At 37.2% G+C, this 12,424-nt stretch overlaps 1 protein-coding gene across 35 annotated transcripts in view; it reads left to right on the forward strand.

The window, feature by feature from the left end:
• The window catches only part of NRCAM (neuronal cell adhesion molecule), a 78,788-nt gene that overhangs the window by 7,978 nt on the left and 58,386 nt on the right, over positions 1-12,424 (forward strand). For 20 of the 35 annotated variants that reach the window (XM_086609787.1, XM_086609800.1, XM_086609788.1 and 17 more), the window contains 6 exons: positions 479-601; positions 980-1,150; positions 1,603-1,659; positions 3,754-3,865; positions 5,815-5,999; positions 7,966-8,097. In XM_086609787.1, coding sequence (XP_086465913.1) covers positions 479-601; positions 980-1,150; positions 1,603-1,659; positions 3,754-3,865; positions 5,815-5,999; positions 7,966-8,097 — 780 coding nt within the window. The remainder of the gene's footprint in view (positions 1-478; positions 602-979; positions 1,151-1,602; positions 1,660-3,753; positions 3,866-5,814; positions 6,000-7,965; positions 8,098-12,424) is intronic. The other 15 variants (XM_086609791.1, XM_086609806.1, XM_086609814.1 and 12 more) reach the window with 2 other exon arrangements.

Consider the following 12,424-nt stretch of genomic DNA (forward strand, 5'->3'; position numbering starts at 1 on the left):
AATGGTAGACTGTTTCTACAGCATTTTATGTGTTTTTTTTTCTCAGATGAGTTTTTCAAGCTTCTGAGCTTAAAATGTGCTGTTCTCACATATTTTAATAAAACTATGTGTGTATAATACTGTTTCAGGAAGGTCTACCTTTTTTCCTAATTTAGTGCATCACTTTTTTTTTTTTTGCATTATTGTAGTTAAAACTTTGCAAGACACTATTATATAGAACCTTTAGTGAGTAGCCAAAGTAATTTGAATCAGTTGATTTTACTTTCAGCAAATCATTGCTGTAAAAGATGTTTTAAAGAAAACCTGCTTTTCTCCCAAGAAAACATAAAGGAGAAAAATGTTTAGTAAACCTGATAGGACTTAACATTGATTCATGTAGTTCTTCTGTTTTTCTGGAATATTATGTGCATTTCTTCCTTAAATTCTAGAGTTTTTGTCAATCCATAGTTTGTATGTGTGTTAAAATTACTTTCTATAGGATCCCCTTTGTGGACGAAAGAAAAACTAGAACCAAATCAGGTTCGAGAAGGTGATTCATTAGTACTACACTGCAGACCTCCTGTTGGCTTACCACCACCTATAATATTTTGGATGGATAATGGTGAGTTTAGTTTTTATGCAGAATTAGTTTATTTTTTGCAATTTTTCTACATAGTTGATCCTTGTTTACCAAGACCACAGATGGTGGAGTTTCCCTCTCAGTTAAAATTGAAAGAATTTCCATTTCTGTAGAAACGAAGAAAAAGCAGACATACAGCCCAAAAGCACGAAGCCAAAAGCAGCTGGAGATCTTAATGTAAGTTGTAGATTTAACACACTGGGGAAGAATGGGAAGATGAGGGAGCTCGAGAGGAAACTTAGACAGGTCTATATATTTATAAACCCACAAACGGCACGATCAAATGAATGTGGAGTCTGCAGATCAGAATAATAGAGTGTGTATTATAATTGAGATAAATGTTTTCTTGTTTTCCTTTAGCTTTCCAAAGGCTGCCTCAAAGTGAAAGAGTTTCCCAGGGTCTAAATGGAGACCTTTATTTTTCTAATGTACAACCAGAAGATACCCGAGAGGACTATATCTGCTATGCGAGATTTAATCATACGCAAACTATACAGCAGAAACAACCCATTTCTGTAAAAGTCTTTTCAAGTAGGTATTGCAATACCTGATTACGTACTTCCAGAGTATTTATCCAGAAGTCTCAAGTTTTTTGCCGAAGTTAAGTTAAGTAGTGTTACACTAGGGAATTTTGTCATTTTATTTCTCAGTAAGAAATTACGTTGCTGTATAAACTTAAAATGTAATCTCCAGTATTCCTGACATAGAATTCATTTTAAAAGCTGTTATTTTTTTCCTTTATCAGGCTTTGTCTTTTAAAAATGTTTTGTAAAACTTGAAATACTGAAAAAAGTGTAAAAAATAGTAGTCTTCAAATGGTTTACATGTCCAAGAATATAAATTTATTATTATTATTGTAACTATTGAAACAAATTAATCAATCATTTGATTAACTCACTGCAGCCATATCATCATCTTTTGATTCCCAGTACTTTGATTTATCCCTCTTGTATGCATTCTTCATGATATTCTGTTTATTTCAGTGGATTCATTGAATGACACTATAGCTGCTAATTTGAGTGACACTGATATTTATGGTGGTGAGTTACACTGGTCCCCACTGATACTCCCTGTTTGACAGTAGCATTTAGTTAACTAACTTCACCTCCATGGCTACTTAACCTTTTGCTCCCTTTTCAGTTTCTAATAAAGGTATCTATTAGTGCTGGTGATAATACGTGCTTTAGAAAGCGACTGCACAGTGTGATCCTTTCAAATATTTAATATTTCAATGTTATTGTAACATATAGCTCATAAAAAATAAACTCTTATAATAAATGAGCCCTTTCACACTAGGGCAGATTTTTAAAATTGTCCATTTGATCGCTTCTATTCTGTGTTACTTTTTTATATTTTTCCTCCAATTTAACTAGTAGTTTGATATGTTCATTATCACTAGGACTATTCAATATCACATGCTGCATAATAAATAACAATAACTAGGCATTTAACAGATGCACTTCGCATTTAATAGTTTATTAAATATACCATTCATTTTTAATATATTTCCTAAGTGTAAAATCTAAACACTTTAATACTATCTGTATAGATTACTTTGTAGGGGAAAGATGAGTTTTGTTTGTCTGGTGTTTAAGCTGATCTTTACATTAATCTGTGTTGAATGGTGTTTTGTATATCGTGAATTAAATCCTCCGGAACAGATATATGTGTGTTTAGCGAGGCTGACTTTGGAGCAACACCGATACCGTAGCACTTGAGGTTCTAGATTCTCCACTTGATATTGTGTAAGATAGAAAATACATTATATTTTTTCTATTTTTGTCTTTTTCCTTGTCAAGTGAGGCTTTGTGCATATTAAACCATAATTTATGGGAATCTAAAATAAAACAAGGGCACAGAATATTTTAATTCTCTGCATAAAAGTAAAGTATCATTCAGGAACAAACAAGAAATTTATATCTGAATACAGAATGGTATGTTAACTGCAATTAGTGAGGAAAACACCTTTCAGCTGGTTCTCAACTCAGAAGTACCAGAGGTAATTCTGAATTTTCGTAGTCTTGCAAAATGAGTCAGCAGTCCTTAGCAGTGCCAAAACTGGGTAGACTAGTTATTGCCCATGACCATCGACTGCATTTTTCACTCTAGACCTCCCTTTTCTCCCAATTTTATGTTGTTGACGTACTAGTTTTTAAAGAATTCATAGCATATACTGTATTAAAATTAAGTATTCTATTTATGTTAATCTATCAGTAAATCCAGTACCCTAATAAAAGAGTTTCTGCTCACATTTAAAAAAAAATCAATAATTTACTGTAATGATTCAGACTGCTGCTGCACTTCAGAGCAATTTAATCCTATATTTTAAAATTGCTATAAAAGAATATTGGAGTATTTACAGAAAGCACTCTATGATTACAGAAAGCACTCTTATTAAGACTTCCATGAAGACATATGAAATACCATAATACTTCAAAAGCCAACAGAGTATAATGTCAGAAATGGGTCTTATATTTATAGTTGTCTGTTTACTGTGGTTATTTCTTGTGGGTTAATCAATGGTTCTTTATTACCAGACTGAGGAACAGCTGGAATTCAAGTTAAATATACAGTAAGAGGAGGATACAAGCCTTAGCTTCTGAAAAGAAGCCTCATGTTGTCTAGAAAATGTTGAACAAAGCATATTGCAAAGTGGAATGTATCTTTCATCTCCTTGGTTTATATTTCTAAATACAATAACTTTGCTTTATTTGTGTTTTGATGGAAGCTTGGAAATTTTTGGTAACTTTCAGTTTTGCACTATGACTCACATCAGTGACCTCTTACGCCCTGTAATAGTTCTGTTGAAGTGAATAGGGGCTGCTTAGGCTTGAGGCTCGGCATCCATTCATCAGGCTGCATAGTTGTCTGTGTAAAAACTATGTATCAATTGCTCCCATCTTTAATAATAACATTTTTCATGTATGTGTTCAAAATTATAGCATTTAACAGCTGAAGGTATGTTATGTCTGTCAAAACCCTAATTTGTGGAGCTGTGTAGTTGTGTAGCCCAATGTTTTTTAATTAAATGGCCAATGTGGAGCAAAACTCTGTCCGAAATGTGAGAATGGCTGTATGCGTTTCATCAGTATTAAAATTCAGAAATTAATTATTTTATGTTTCTCTTCTTCCAGCGAAGCCAGTTACAGAGAGGCAGCCAGTTCTTCTAACACCAACAGGTAGCACAAGTACCAAAGTGGAACTCAGAGGAAATGTGCTTTTGTTGGAGTGCATTGCAGCAGGATTGTGAGTTACTTTTTAGACAGTGCTTTTCTAAATAAAAATACAGAAACAGAGGGAAGTATTTCAGAGATGCTTAAAATGTTACGACTGTATAAGCTAGATATTTCAAAGAAACAGAAATGTAAAATGGAAAGAGCTCTTTTAAGGAAGTCCACCATTTACTGGGGCATCAGCGGATTTTAAAACTAACTATGAACATAAATTTTATGGCCTTTGCTTTCTCATATCCCCAAACCCTACACACAGGATTCAGATTGTACCTGAATTGTTTTTTTTAAGGACACAAAGCAAGAAACGCCGTAGGGTAGCCTTGGATACACATCTGCAGGATGGCACTCAGGAACCAAGCCTCTGTTTTTTTTCCTAAATTTACAATCAGGCTTTCAAATTATATAAAAATAGATAAGAATCTGCTGGTCTAATCTGAAAAAGCTGCTCATATATACTAATAATTAATTAGTAGATCAGCTAGGTGGGAGTTGTTACAACATACCTTCAGCTCCTTGCATCTAATTTCTCATTGTAATTGAGTTTAATTGGTACTTATTTCTTTGAAGTAATGCGAGTTTGGTTCTGCTGGTTGTGTGAGTAGAAAAGGGCTAAAGAGCAATTTAACTTCATGAACTAGTTTGATCTTAAATCAGTTTCATTTTCAGGAGGAAATCTGAAAATAGATTGGTTAGTGAAGAAATGGAAAATCTTTAGTACTTATTTCAGGAACTTATTATAAACATGTTTACAGTGCACAAAAGCATATAATGCAGAGTGCTCCGAGGTAGCCATGAGGAAAGCCAATAATTGCAATGGGTACAGCACAGCAGTGTGCAGATGTATTCACTTGCTTAAGTTCCATCGCGCACACTCATGCACAGCTTGACACAGGCATCAGTGTCTGTCTCAGCTGTGATCTGCTCAGGTGTTTTTGCATCAGCACCACTAGCACCTGTGAGTGGGGGTAGCATCAGCTCAGGTAATCATCATCTGCAATATAGTTACATGCTTTTTGACAGCTCTGCAATAAAAATATTCAGTGATCCAAACTCCAGTAAAATGACTGCACAAAAACGGGGGAAAAAACCAGAATATTATATGTCTTTTTGTCTATCCATCATGTAATTTTTTAAAAAACTAGTTCAATGAGGGAAGCTTATGTAGTTGTCCACAAAGGGCCAGATTCAGATTTTAAGACAGGTATTCCTAATTACTGATATTATAATTGAAAGTCAACTTTGCTAGGTGTCTCTGTTATAAAATATGTGATATTAGTCTGCTAAGGGAATATTTGCCTTGAATCATTGCTATTTGAGAGAGGACGTTCTACTCAGTAAGCAACACCTTATAATTTCTTGTAACATTAAAATTATATTTCCATGTGTTTGGACAACTTTTGACTTCAGTGGACAACAAGGGGCATAGCCAAGATTTAGACATGGTGCAGTGACAAGTAGCTGTATTTGACTCAGCACTGACTTTTTTTCTTGATTTCTCATAGAAAATATTTCTGTCTCCTTACAGCTCTGCTGTAAAATTTATGATGTTCTTGAAGCGTTAGGATATTGCTCAAATAAAAGGCAATTATAAACTTGTCACCATCTAGAAAATACCTTTTAAAGCACCATGAGTATCAATTTAATAGTATAAGTGCAGTAAGATTTCAAATACACTTGCATTCATTTCTTAACCATCAGGGTTTTTCAATTAATCAGCAGACAAATGTATTCTATAATTATCAAGCCTACGAACAGATGGCCATTGACAGTGTTAGTGAGGCTTGCCATTTCCTAGAGAAAACTGCTGGCATATTATGCACATTTGCTGGACATGCCCCAAAGTCTGGGTAAAGGCTCTTAAGATAATTATTTGTAAAATATATGCTAAAAAAAATAATGCATTGAACTCTCGTGTTACTTTTCTCCAGTCCCTAAATTTGATCTGTGCTTTTGTTTCTCCAGACCCACACCGGTAATCCGCTGGATTAAAGAGGGTGGGGAACTGCCAGCCAACAGAACGTTTTTTGAAAACTTTAAGAAAACTCTCAAGATTATAGATGTTTCTGAAGCTGACTCTGGGAACTACAAATGTATAGCAAGAAATATATTAGGTTCTGCTCATCATGTCATTTCAGTAACTGTGAAAGGTAATACTAAAATAATCCTTAATGTAATATTGTTGGTGTCCAGAATGCAAAATTGAAGTAAACTTTCTAGGATAAAATATAGCTGAAAGAGTGAATGATATGAATGATAATGGTAAAAAAAAAAAATCTTGAGGAAATTATCATGAAACTGACTGAATACTACCACTGGAAGGACTTTCCCATCTCTAATATCTCTTCGTTTTTAAAATATATTATTTTGTGAAGTAACAAGATAGAGACAGTAGTCTCAATTGCAGCAGTAGTAAATAATTTCTTAGCTTGTACCAATGCTACATTTATTTTAGATCCTTTGGTTAGCTGTCATTAGACTTATTTTTTCCCTTATTTTTGTATCTTACTCCCTCTCTCTCTTCTTCATCACCTTATTTTCTCTGTCTTTCTGCTCTCCATTCGTATAGCCCAGATCCTCTCTCCTCTCCTCTCCTCTCCTCTCCTCTCCTCTCCTCTCCTCTCCTCTCCTCTCCTCTCCTCTCCTCTCCTCTCCTCTCCTCTCCTCTCCTCTCCTCTCCTCTCCTCTCCTCTCCTCTCCTCTCCTCTCCTCTCCTCTCCTCTCCTCTCCTCTCCTCTCCTCTCCTCTCCTCTCCTCTCCTCTCCTCTCCTCTCCTCTCCTCTCCTCTCCTCTCCTCTCCTCTCCTCCTCCTCTCCTCTCCTCTCCTCTCCTCTCCTCTCCTCTCCTCTCCTCTCCTCTCCTCTCCTCTCCTCTCCTCTCCTCTCCTCTCCTCTCCTCCTCTCTTCTTCTCCTCTCCTCCTCTCTTCTTCTCCTCTCCCTCTCCTCTCCCTCTCCTCTCCCTCTCCTCTCCCTCTCCTCTCCCTCTCCTCTCCCTCTCCTCTCCTCTCCTCTCCTCTCCTCTCCTCTCCTCTCCTCTCCTCTCCTCTCCTCTCCTCTCCTCTCCTCTCCTCTCCTCTCCTCTCCTCGTCTTATGGTCTTATATTCTTCTTCGTTTTTCTTAATTGACATTTCTAGTTTTCCATCTTCTTCATGTTTTTTATCCAAGATGATGTCTTACTAGTTCTAAAAACACTTACAGTATGTTTGTCCAAATAGGAATTTTAAGTATGTTTTGAATACCATGAAAGAAAAAAAGCTGGAATGACAGCTAATTAGTCATTGAAATAATCAGCTATAGTGCTTACTTCGCATGCTAAATAGCCATTTGTTTTATTGTAGACCAGCATCATTTTATGATTTATCACATTCAACCTCCTTTCTAAGAGCAGGAGTTTAATCTTCTGTTTGCATCTGTCTGTCAATCTAAAATCTGAAATTCAATTGCAAGATGTGATAGCATATGCTATTTGTGGCTATTTATTGTAAAAGAGATGGAGACATAGATGAACATCTTTTGGTAAGGACAGTGTTGATCCATCCATTTTGATCTCTGTGTGTTTTCAGCTGTCTCAGGTAAACATCTGGTCCCACTGCAATCATCCATTGAATTCAGTGAGACCGAGGATTTTGTCATTTCTAAATTTCACCCTTCACGTGAAATCTTTTTGTGTAATTGAACCTAAACTAATTTCTAACAGCCTAACTACTGCAAGCATGGATATTTCCGAAATTAACCAAAAGACTACTCTAGTCTCTGCAGATACCATACTCAGATAAATTTTGCTTTCTTTAGGAAAGGCAAATTAGATTCAAAGCAAGCAACCCTAAATGAAACAAACAACCTCTTGTTGCTTATCTCAGAATTTTGAAGCGAATAGCTGCCTCCTTTTTAATGCAGCAGGTAGCCAATAGCTCAGTTTAGCCAAAGTATAATCTACCAGTTAATCATTGAGTATCACATATATATATATATATTTAAAAAAAATAACAATGTAAGTGTAAGTCTATATCTATACACACCTTGTTTGAATTCTGTTCTGGTTACCATGACTGTGCCTTATGATTTTCTGTAAATGATTCTGGAAAATGATTCTGTGTTTCTCTTCCTAACCCCAGCTGCCCCATACTGGATAACAGCACCCAGAAACTTGGTCTTGTCTCCTGGAGAAGATGGGACATTGATCTGCAGAGCTAACGGCAATCCAAAGCCTAATATAAGCTGGTTGGCAAATGGTGTTCCCATAGCAAGTAAGATTCTTAATTACCTTATGGGAGGATGAGTAAGAGAATACGAGGAATATCAGGGTGTTTTTTCAAATATAAATGAGGAGTGTGTATTAGAGTAGGTTTTTCCTGACAGGTAATACTAAATTATAAATGAGGTGATAAAAATTCTGTGATTCGTAAAAGAAGAACAACAAAGTGTGCCTCTAATGTGCTTGAGAGCCCTAAAATTTGTGACCATGCTCCTGGTTATCCTGTTTAGTGTTCCGCTGGTGGTATCCTTGCGGAGATGGGGCCATCGTAACAAAGCTGCGCTGTACCCCTTTGACAGGGATGTTACTGGAGTGTAATTTTTACCATTGCGCTGCTGTGTTGGTTGCATTTGTTAGATCTCTCCTTTGTCGCCCCACTGCAACGCTCATTTTTTCTAGGAGTTGTAGAGGTGACGTAAAAAGTCAAGTCTGCACCTCTGTGGACGTACAGAGCACTTTTGCTATATTTGCAGCTTAGAGCATGTTTGAGTCTTCCAGGCTTCGGCACTAAAAAGCAGCAGCAGCAAAACTGTCTGGATGCGTCAGCAAGTGCCTGGCAAACAGCCCGTGCCAAGTAGGTGTCAAAGAAAAGGAACCCCTGAGGCAGTGGAACAGCTGTTTCTGTGTGCATGGGTAAGAGAAGCAACCCTGAATTGGTGATTGAGTCACTTAATTGTTACAGTGTTACGTAGGCTGGCGATGCTGTGTGACAGACACAAGATCACTGCTATATATAGGAAGAACTTGCTGGAGGACACTGCAGTGTGGTGTTGTCAGTTGAGTTTGCACTCGGTGTAGCCTGCGCTGTAACATCACACTTGGTTCTTCTACCTTTATTGTTCCTCTTTCACAAAACCATATTATAAAAACAGACAGTCTACTCTGTTGACTCATGAGAGATCATGTGCTCTAAAATATTGGTCTATGCTGACCTATTGAAAGTATGACAATGAACTTTCAGCAGTTTGAAATGTTTAAGTCTGTCGATGAAGTAAGTGTCATGGAGTTTGGGACATGGAGGAAGATTCTCTACAGTAGGAATCTATGAAATAGCAACAGGTAAACAAGGACGCTCATTAGATATGTCCAAAATATTTGGAATATGAGAGAGATTAAACTAAAATGGAGGGAAAAATATGCAACTTTGGGGGAAGAGTAGGGTATATATTGAAACAGATAGAAATATTTATCAAAGAACCTATTTCAGGAGTCCTAATTAAGTGTGAGTTGAGATCTCTAGCCTGAGATTTAAAATTAGAAATTTCCATTGGTTAAATAAGTTATGCAAACTGACATTAACCACCTTATCAAACAATAGTATTACAGGAAAACAAGAAAATTTTGATGTAGTTTTATAAAGCATATATTGTACGTAAATATATCATAATGCATGCCTTACAATCAAAGTTTGGTACCTGTTCTGCTCTTTCCATTCTGGATTTTGGATTTTTTTCGTGCTTTCCATTCTAGGTTTTTGTCTCACCTTCCTTACTATTTTCTATATAGTTACTATTAACTTTTTGTTTGTTTGGTTTGAGGAGATTTTTATCCTGCTGTCCTGACAGTGTAACTCTTCTTTTCAGGCCTCCTGGCTAGTGAAATCTTTTTCACCTGGCTATGTGATTCACCTCACACTGCTCCTTTGTCAAAGCTGTAGGACATGCTGTTCAAATGTCAGACGAGTACATTTTCCAGAAAAGCAATGATGTGTTCTGCATTCTTGCAGGATATCAGGACAACATTAAGAAACAGAAAGTTTTCAGAAGCAGCTGCAGGATGCCACCCAATTTCTCAAATATGAGGGCAACATATATTGGCTGGCTGGCCTTGAGGAATCAGTACACAGAGTCTTATTGAAAGAGACTCAGTAAAAATTAAGAGACTAATTAAATTACCCGCTCAACTTCAGCAGGAAAAAAAAAAAAAGAAGAGAAAAGAACACAGGAAGTAAATAACTGGGTAGCTCAGCCTTACGTTAAAAGTCATTTTCACTGCTGAGAAAAGCCGATGTTTTATTCACCTTAAGTATTTAAGTATAAGGTTACTGGATGCTCCCGTACGCTGAGTCTGTAAGGGCATCTAAGAAAGGGAAGTGCAGTTCTTAAGATTCTGGTGATTTTGTATTATTCTGAGTTACCAAAAGCTGGTCTGGAAACTACCAAGTACAGTGTGCCTTTTTGTTCACTTGTTACTAAATTATAGAATTGAGCCCCTCTTCTTCCAACTGAGTGATTAGTAAATCACTGTAAAAGGAAACTAAAGCAGCTGTTTCAGCTTCAGGGCAGTGCTGAGAGAGCTACACCCATGGCAGGATTTCAAAGAAAAAGAGCTACATTTGAATTTCAAAGCCCTGCTGTCCTATATGCCACAATGTGCCTCCTGTGGCCCAGTAATCTGTTTGCAATACTTTAATTTTCTATTGGAAAGCACAACTGGGAGATGTTTAATTCTTCCGGTTTTGTTTTTCCATAATAGAGTCAGACAAGGAAGGAGGACTGTTGAAGAAAGAACCATTCGTTCATATCTCAGTCAAAGGGTGAGGCTTAAATACCGAAAGGGAAAAGGGAAGAATAAAGAAAAATTTAGTGTGTCTTAAGCACCTACGAAGAAAGATTGTAATGGTGTAAATTTTGTTCCAGATTATATTAGTCAGAGTAAAAAGATAATTTTAAAGGCATATTTTAGGTTTCTTTGAAATATTTTAATTAATTCTCATCAACAATAATGCTTCACAGAAAAACTCCAGCGTGTCCGAAAAGCAAGCTGCTTCAGACATGCTGGAGTGATAAGGACCTAACCTCCTAATGTTTACTCACAGGAGTAATTTGAACTCGCATGCACAGTCCCGTTGAGGTCAATTAGAATTACTTTGGCAAGTAGCAATTGAAAGTTCAGGCCATGACTCTGCCTTGCCTTGTGCTTCAATTAACACTCCAGATCTGCATTATTTATACCGCTGCATAATCCATTGTGTTTTGCTGCTTAGATATTCAGCGTGGTTTTACGAAAGGGAAACCATGCATAAAGTATCTCAACTTTTAAGAAAGTAACAACCCAGATTAATTGGGAAGGGGAAGCACTTTCATAATTGGACTTCAGAAAGGCATTGCAAATACAGCACAAAAGCCTAATTTATTGGTTCAGTGGTTTGCAGTTCATGATGAGCTATTAAATATTAAATACACACACTTAGATTTATACAAAGTAGTACACTGAAAGGCACTGTTTATCTTCTTTTAACATGTTCTTCTCTTGTTTATATCACATTTCACATTGAATCTTAGGTTTTAGTCTCCATTAGTAATCACATTGAATTCAAGGGAGAAACATTAGCCCTTAGATTTCCTTCGTGAAAGGCCTTGATAATCCCTGGCTCAGAGATTTGTCATCCATCGTGCTGTCTGTGAGTACACACACAAGCTGTTCACCACAGCCATGGGAGAGTGAGAAGAAATCTGCTGGACTGTGATGCCCCGAGGAGTCCAGTCTCAGAGAGGAGAGGACTGCCAGGGCAGGCATTTATCCACTGGCTCTGCTGTCATCATGCTGGAACTGTGCATCTGGCCTAGGAACTGAAGCAGATATGAAAACCTTTGATAATCAGGGTTTTTTTATTCTGTATAAGGACGGTCATGGCTAGTGCAGGTAATAACCTGCTGTCCCTTTGAAGGGAATAGTACTGTCAGAATCAGAAACTCGGAAACAAGAATTTCAGTCATAACAGGAAAATATTTTGCTGAGGAGCAAGAGAGATTGGTAAGAAAAGGAAAAGGGCATCTTCTTCCATGTCTGCCTCTTCCATAATTAAGTCTGTCAGTTCACTGTAAGGGATAGAGTAAGGCAAAATTGGATTACTCACATTTCTTATTTTTCTTGCTTAGGGTCAGTCTTGGTTTGACTGAAGGTTCTCAAGTGTCTCGTGCACTATACTACCCACTGTTGCTATTTCACTACCAGTTTTGTGTTCAACTCCGAAAGCATAGCTTCCAGCCCACCCGCCACCCCTCGACCCCAAAGAAAAGAGGATTTTAGTCACTTAACATTCTCTAAATACATAGTGTGGTACTTAGGCAATATGATCAGAGATCTGAGAAAAGAGGTCTGTCTTGCGTAATGGTCCCTGATTTGCGCTCTCAAATGTTATGATGCAAGTCAGCTACGGCCAGAAGGATGTTCACTGGAGCTTGTTCATAGACCACATGGTTCAAGATCTACAGAAAACCAGGAGGTCGTTCCATAAGGGACTTGTCTTCTTATCAAGGCACCTCGATGACTACACACCAGATGTTCCTCCCAGTTTCCTTGGCTGGCTGTTTGAT

The sequence above is a fragment of the Tauraco erythrolophus genome, chromosome 4 (assembly GCF_009769465.1).
Source record: "Tauraco erythrolophus isolate bTauEry1 chromosome 4, bTauEry1.pri, whole genome shotgun sequence".
NCBI classification, from domain to species: Eukaryota; Metazoa; Chordata; class Aves; order Musophagiformes; family Musophagidae; genus Tauraco; species Tauraco erythrolophus.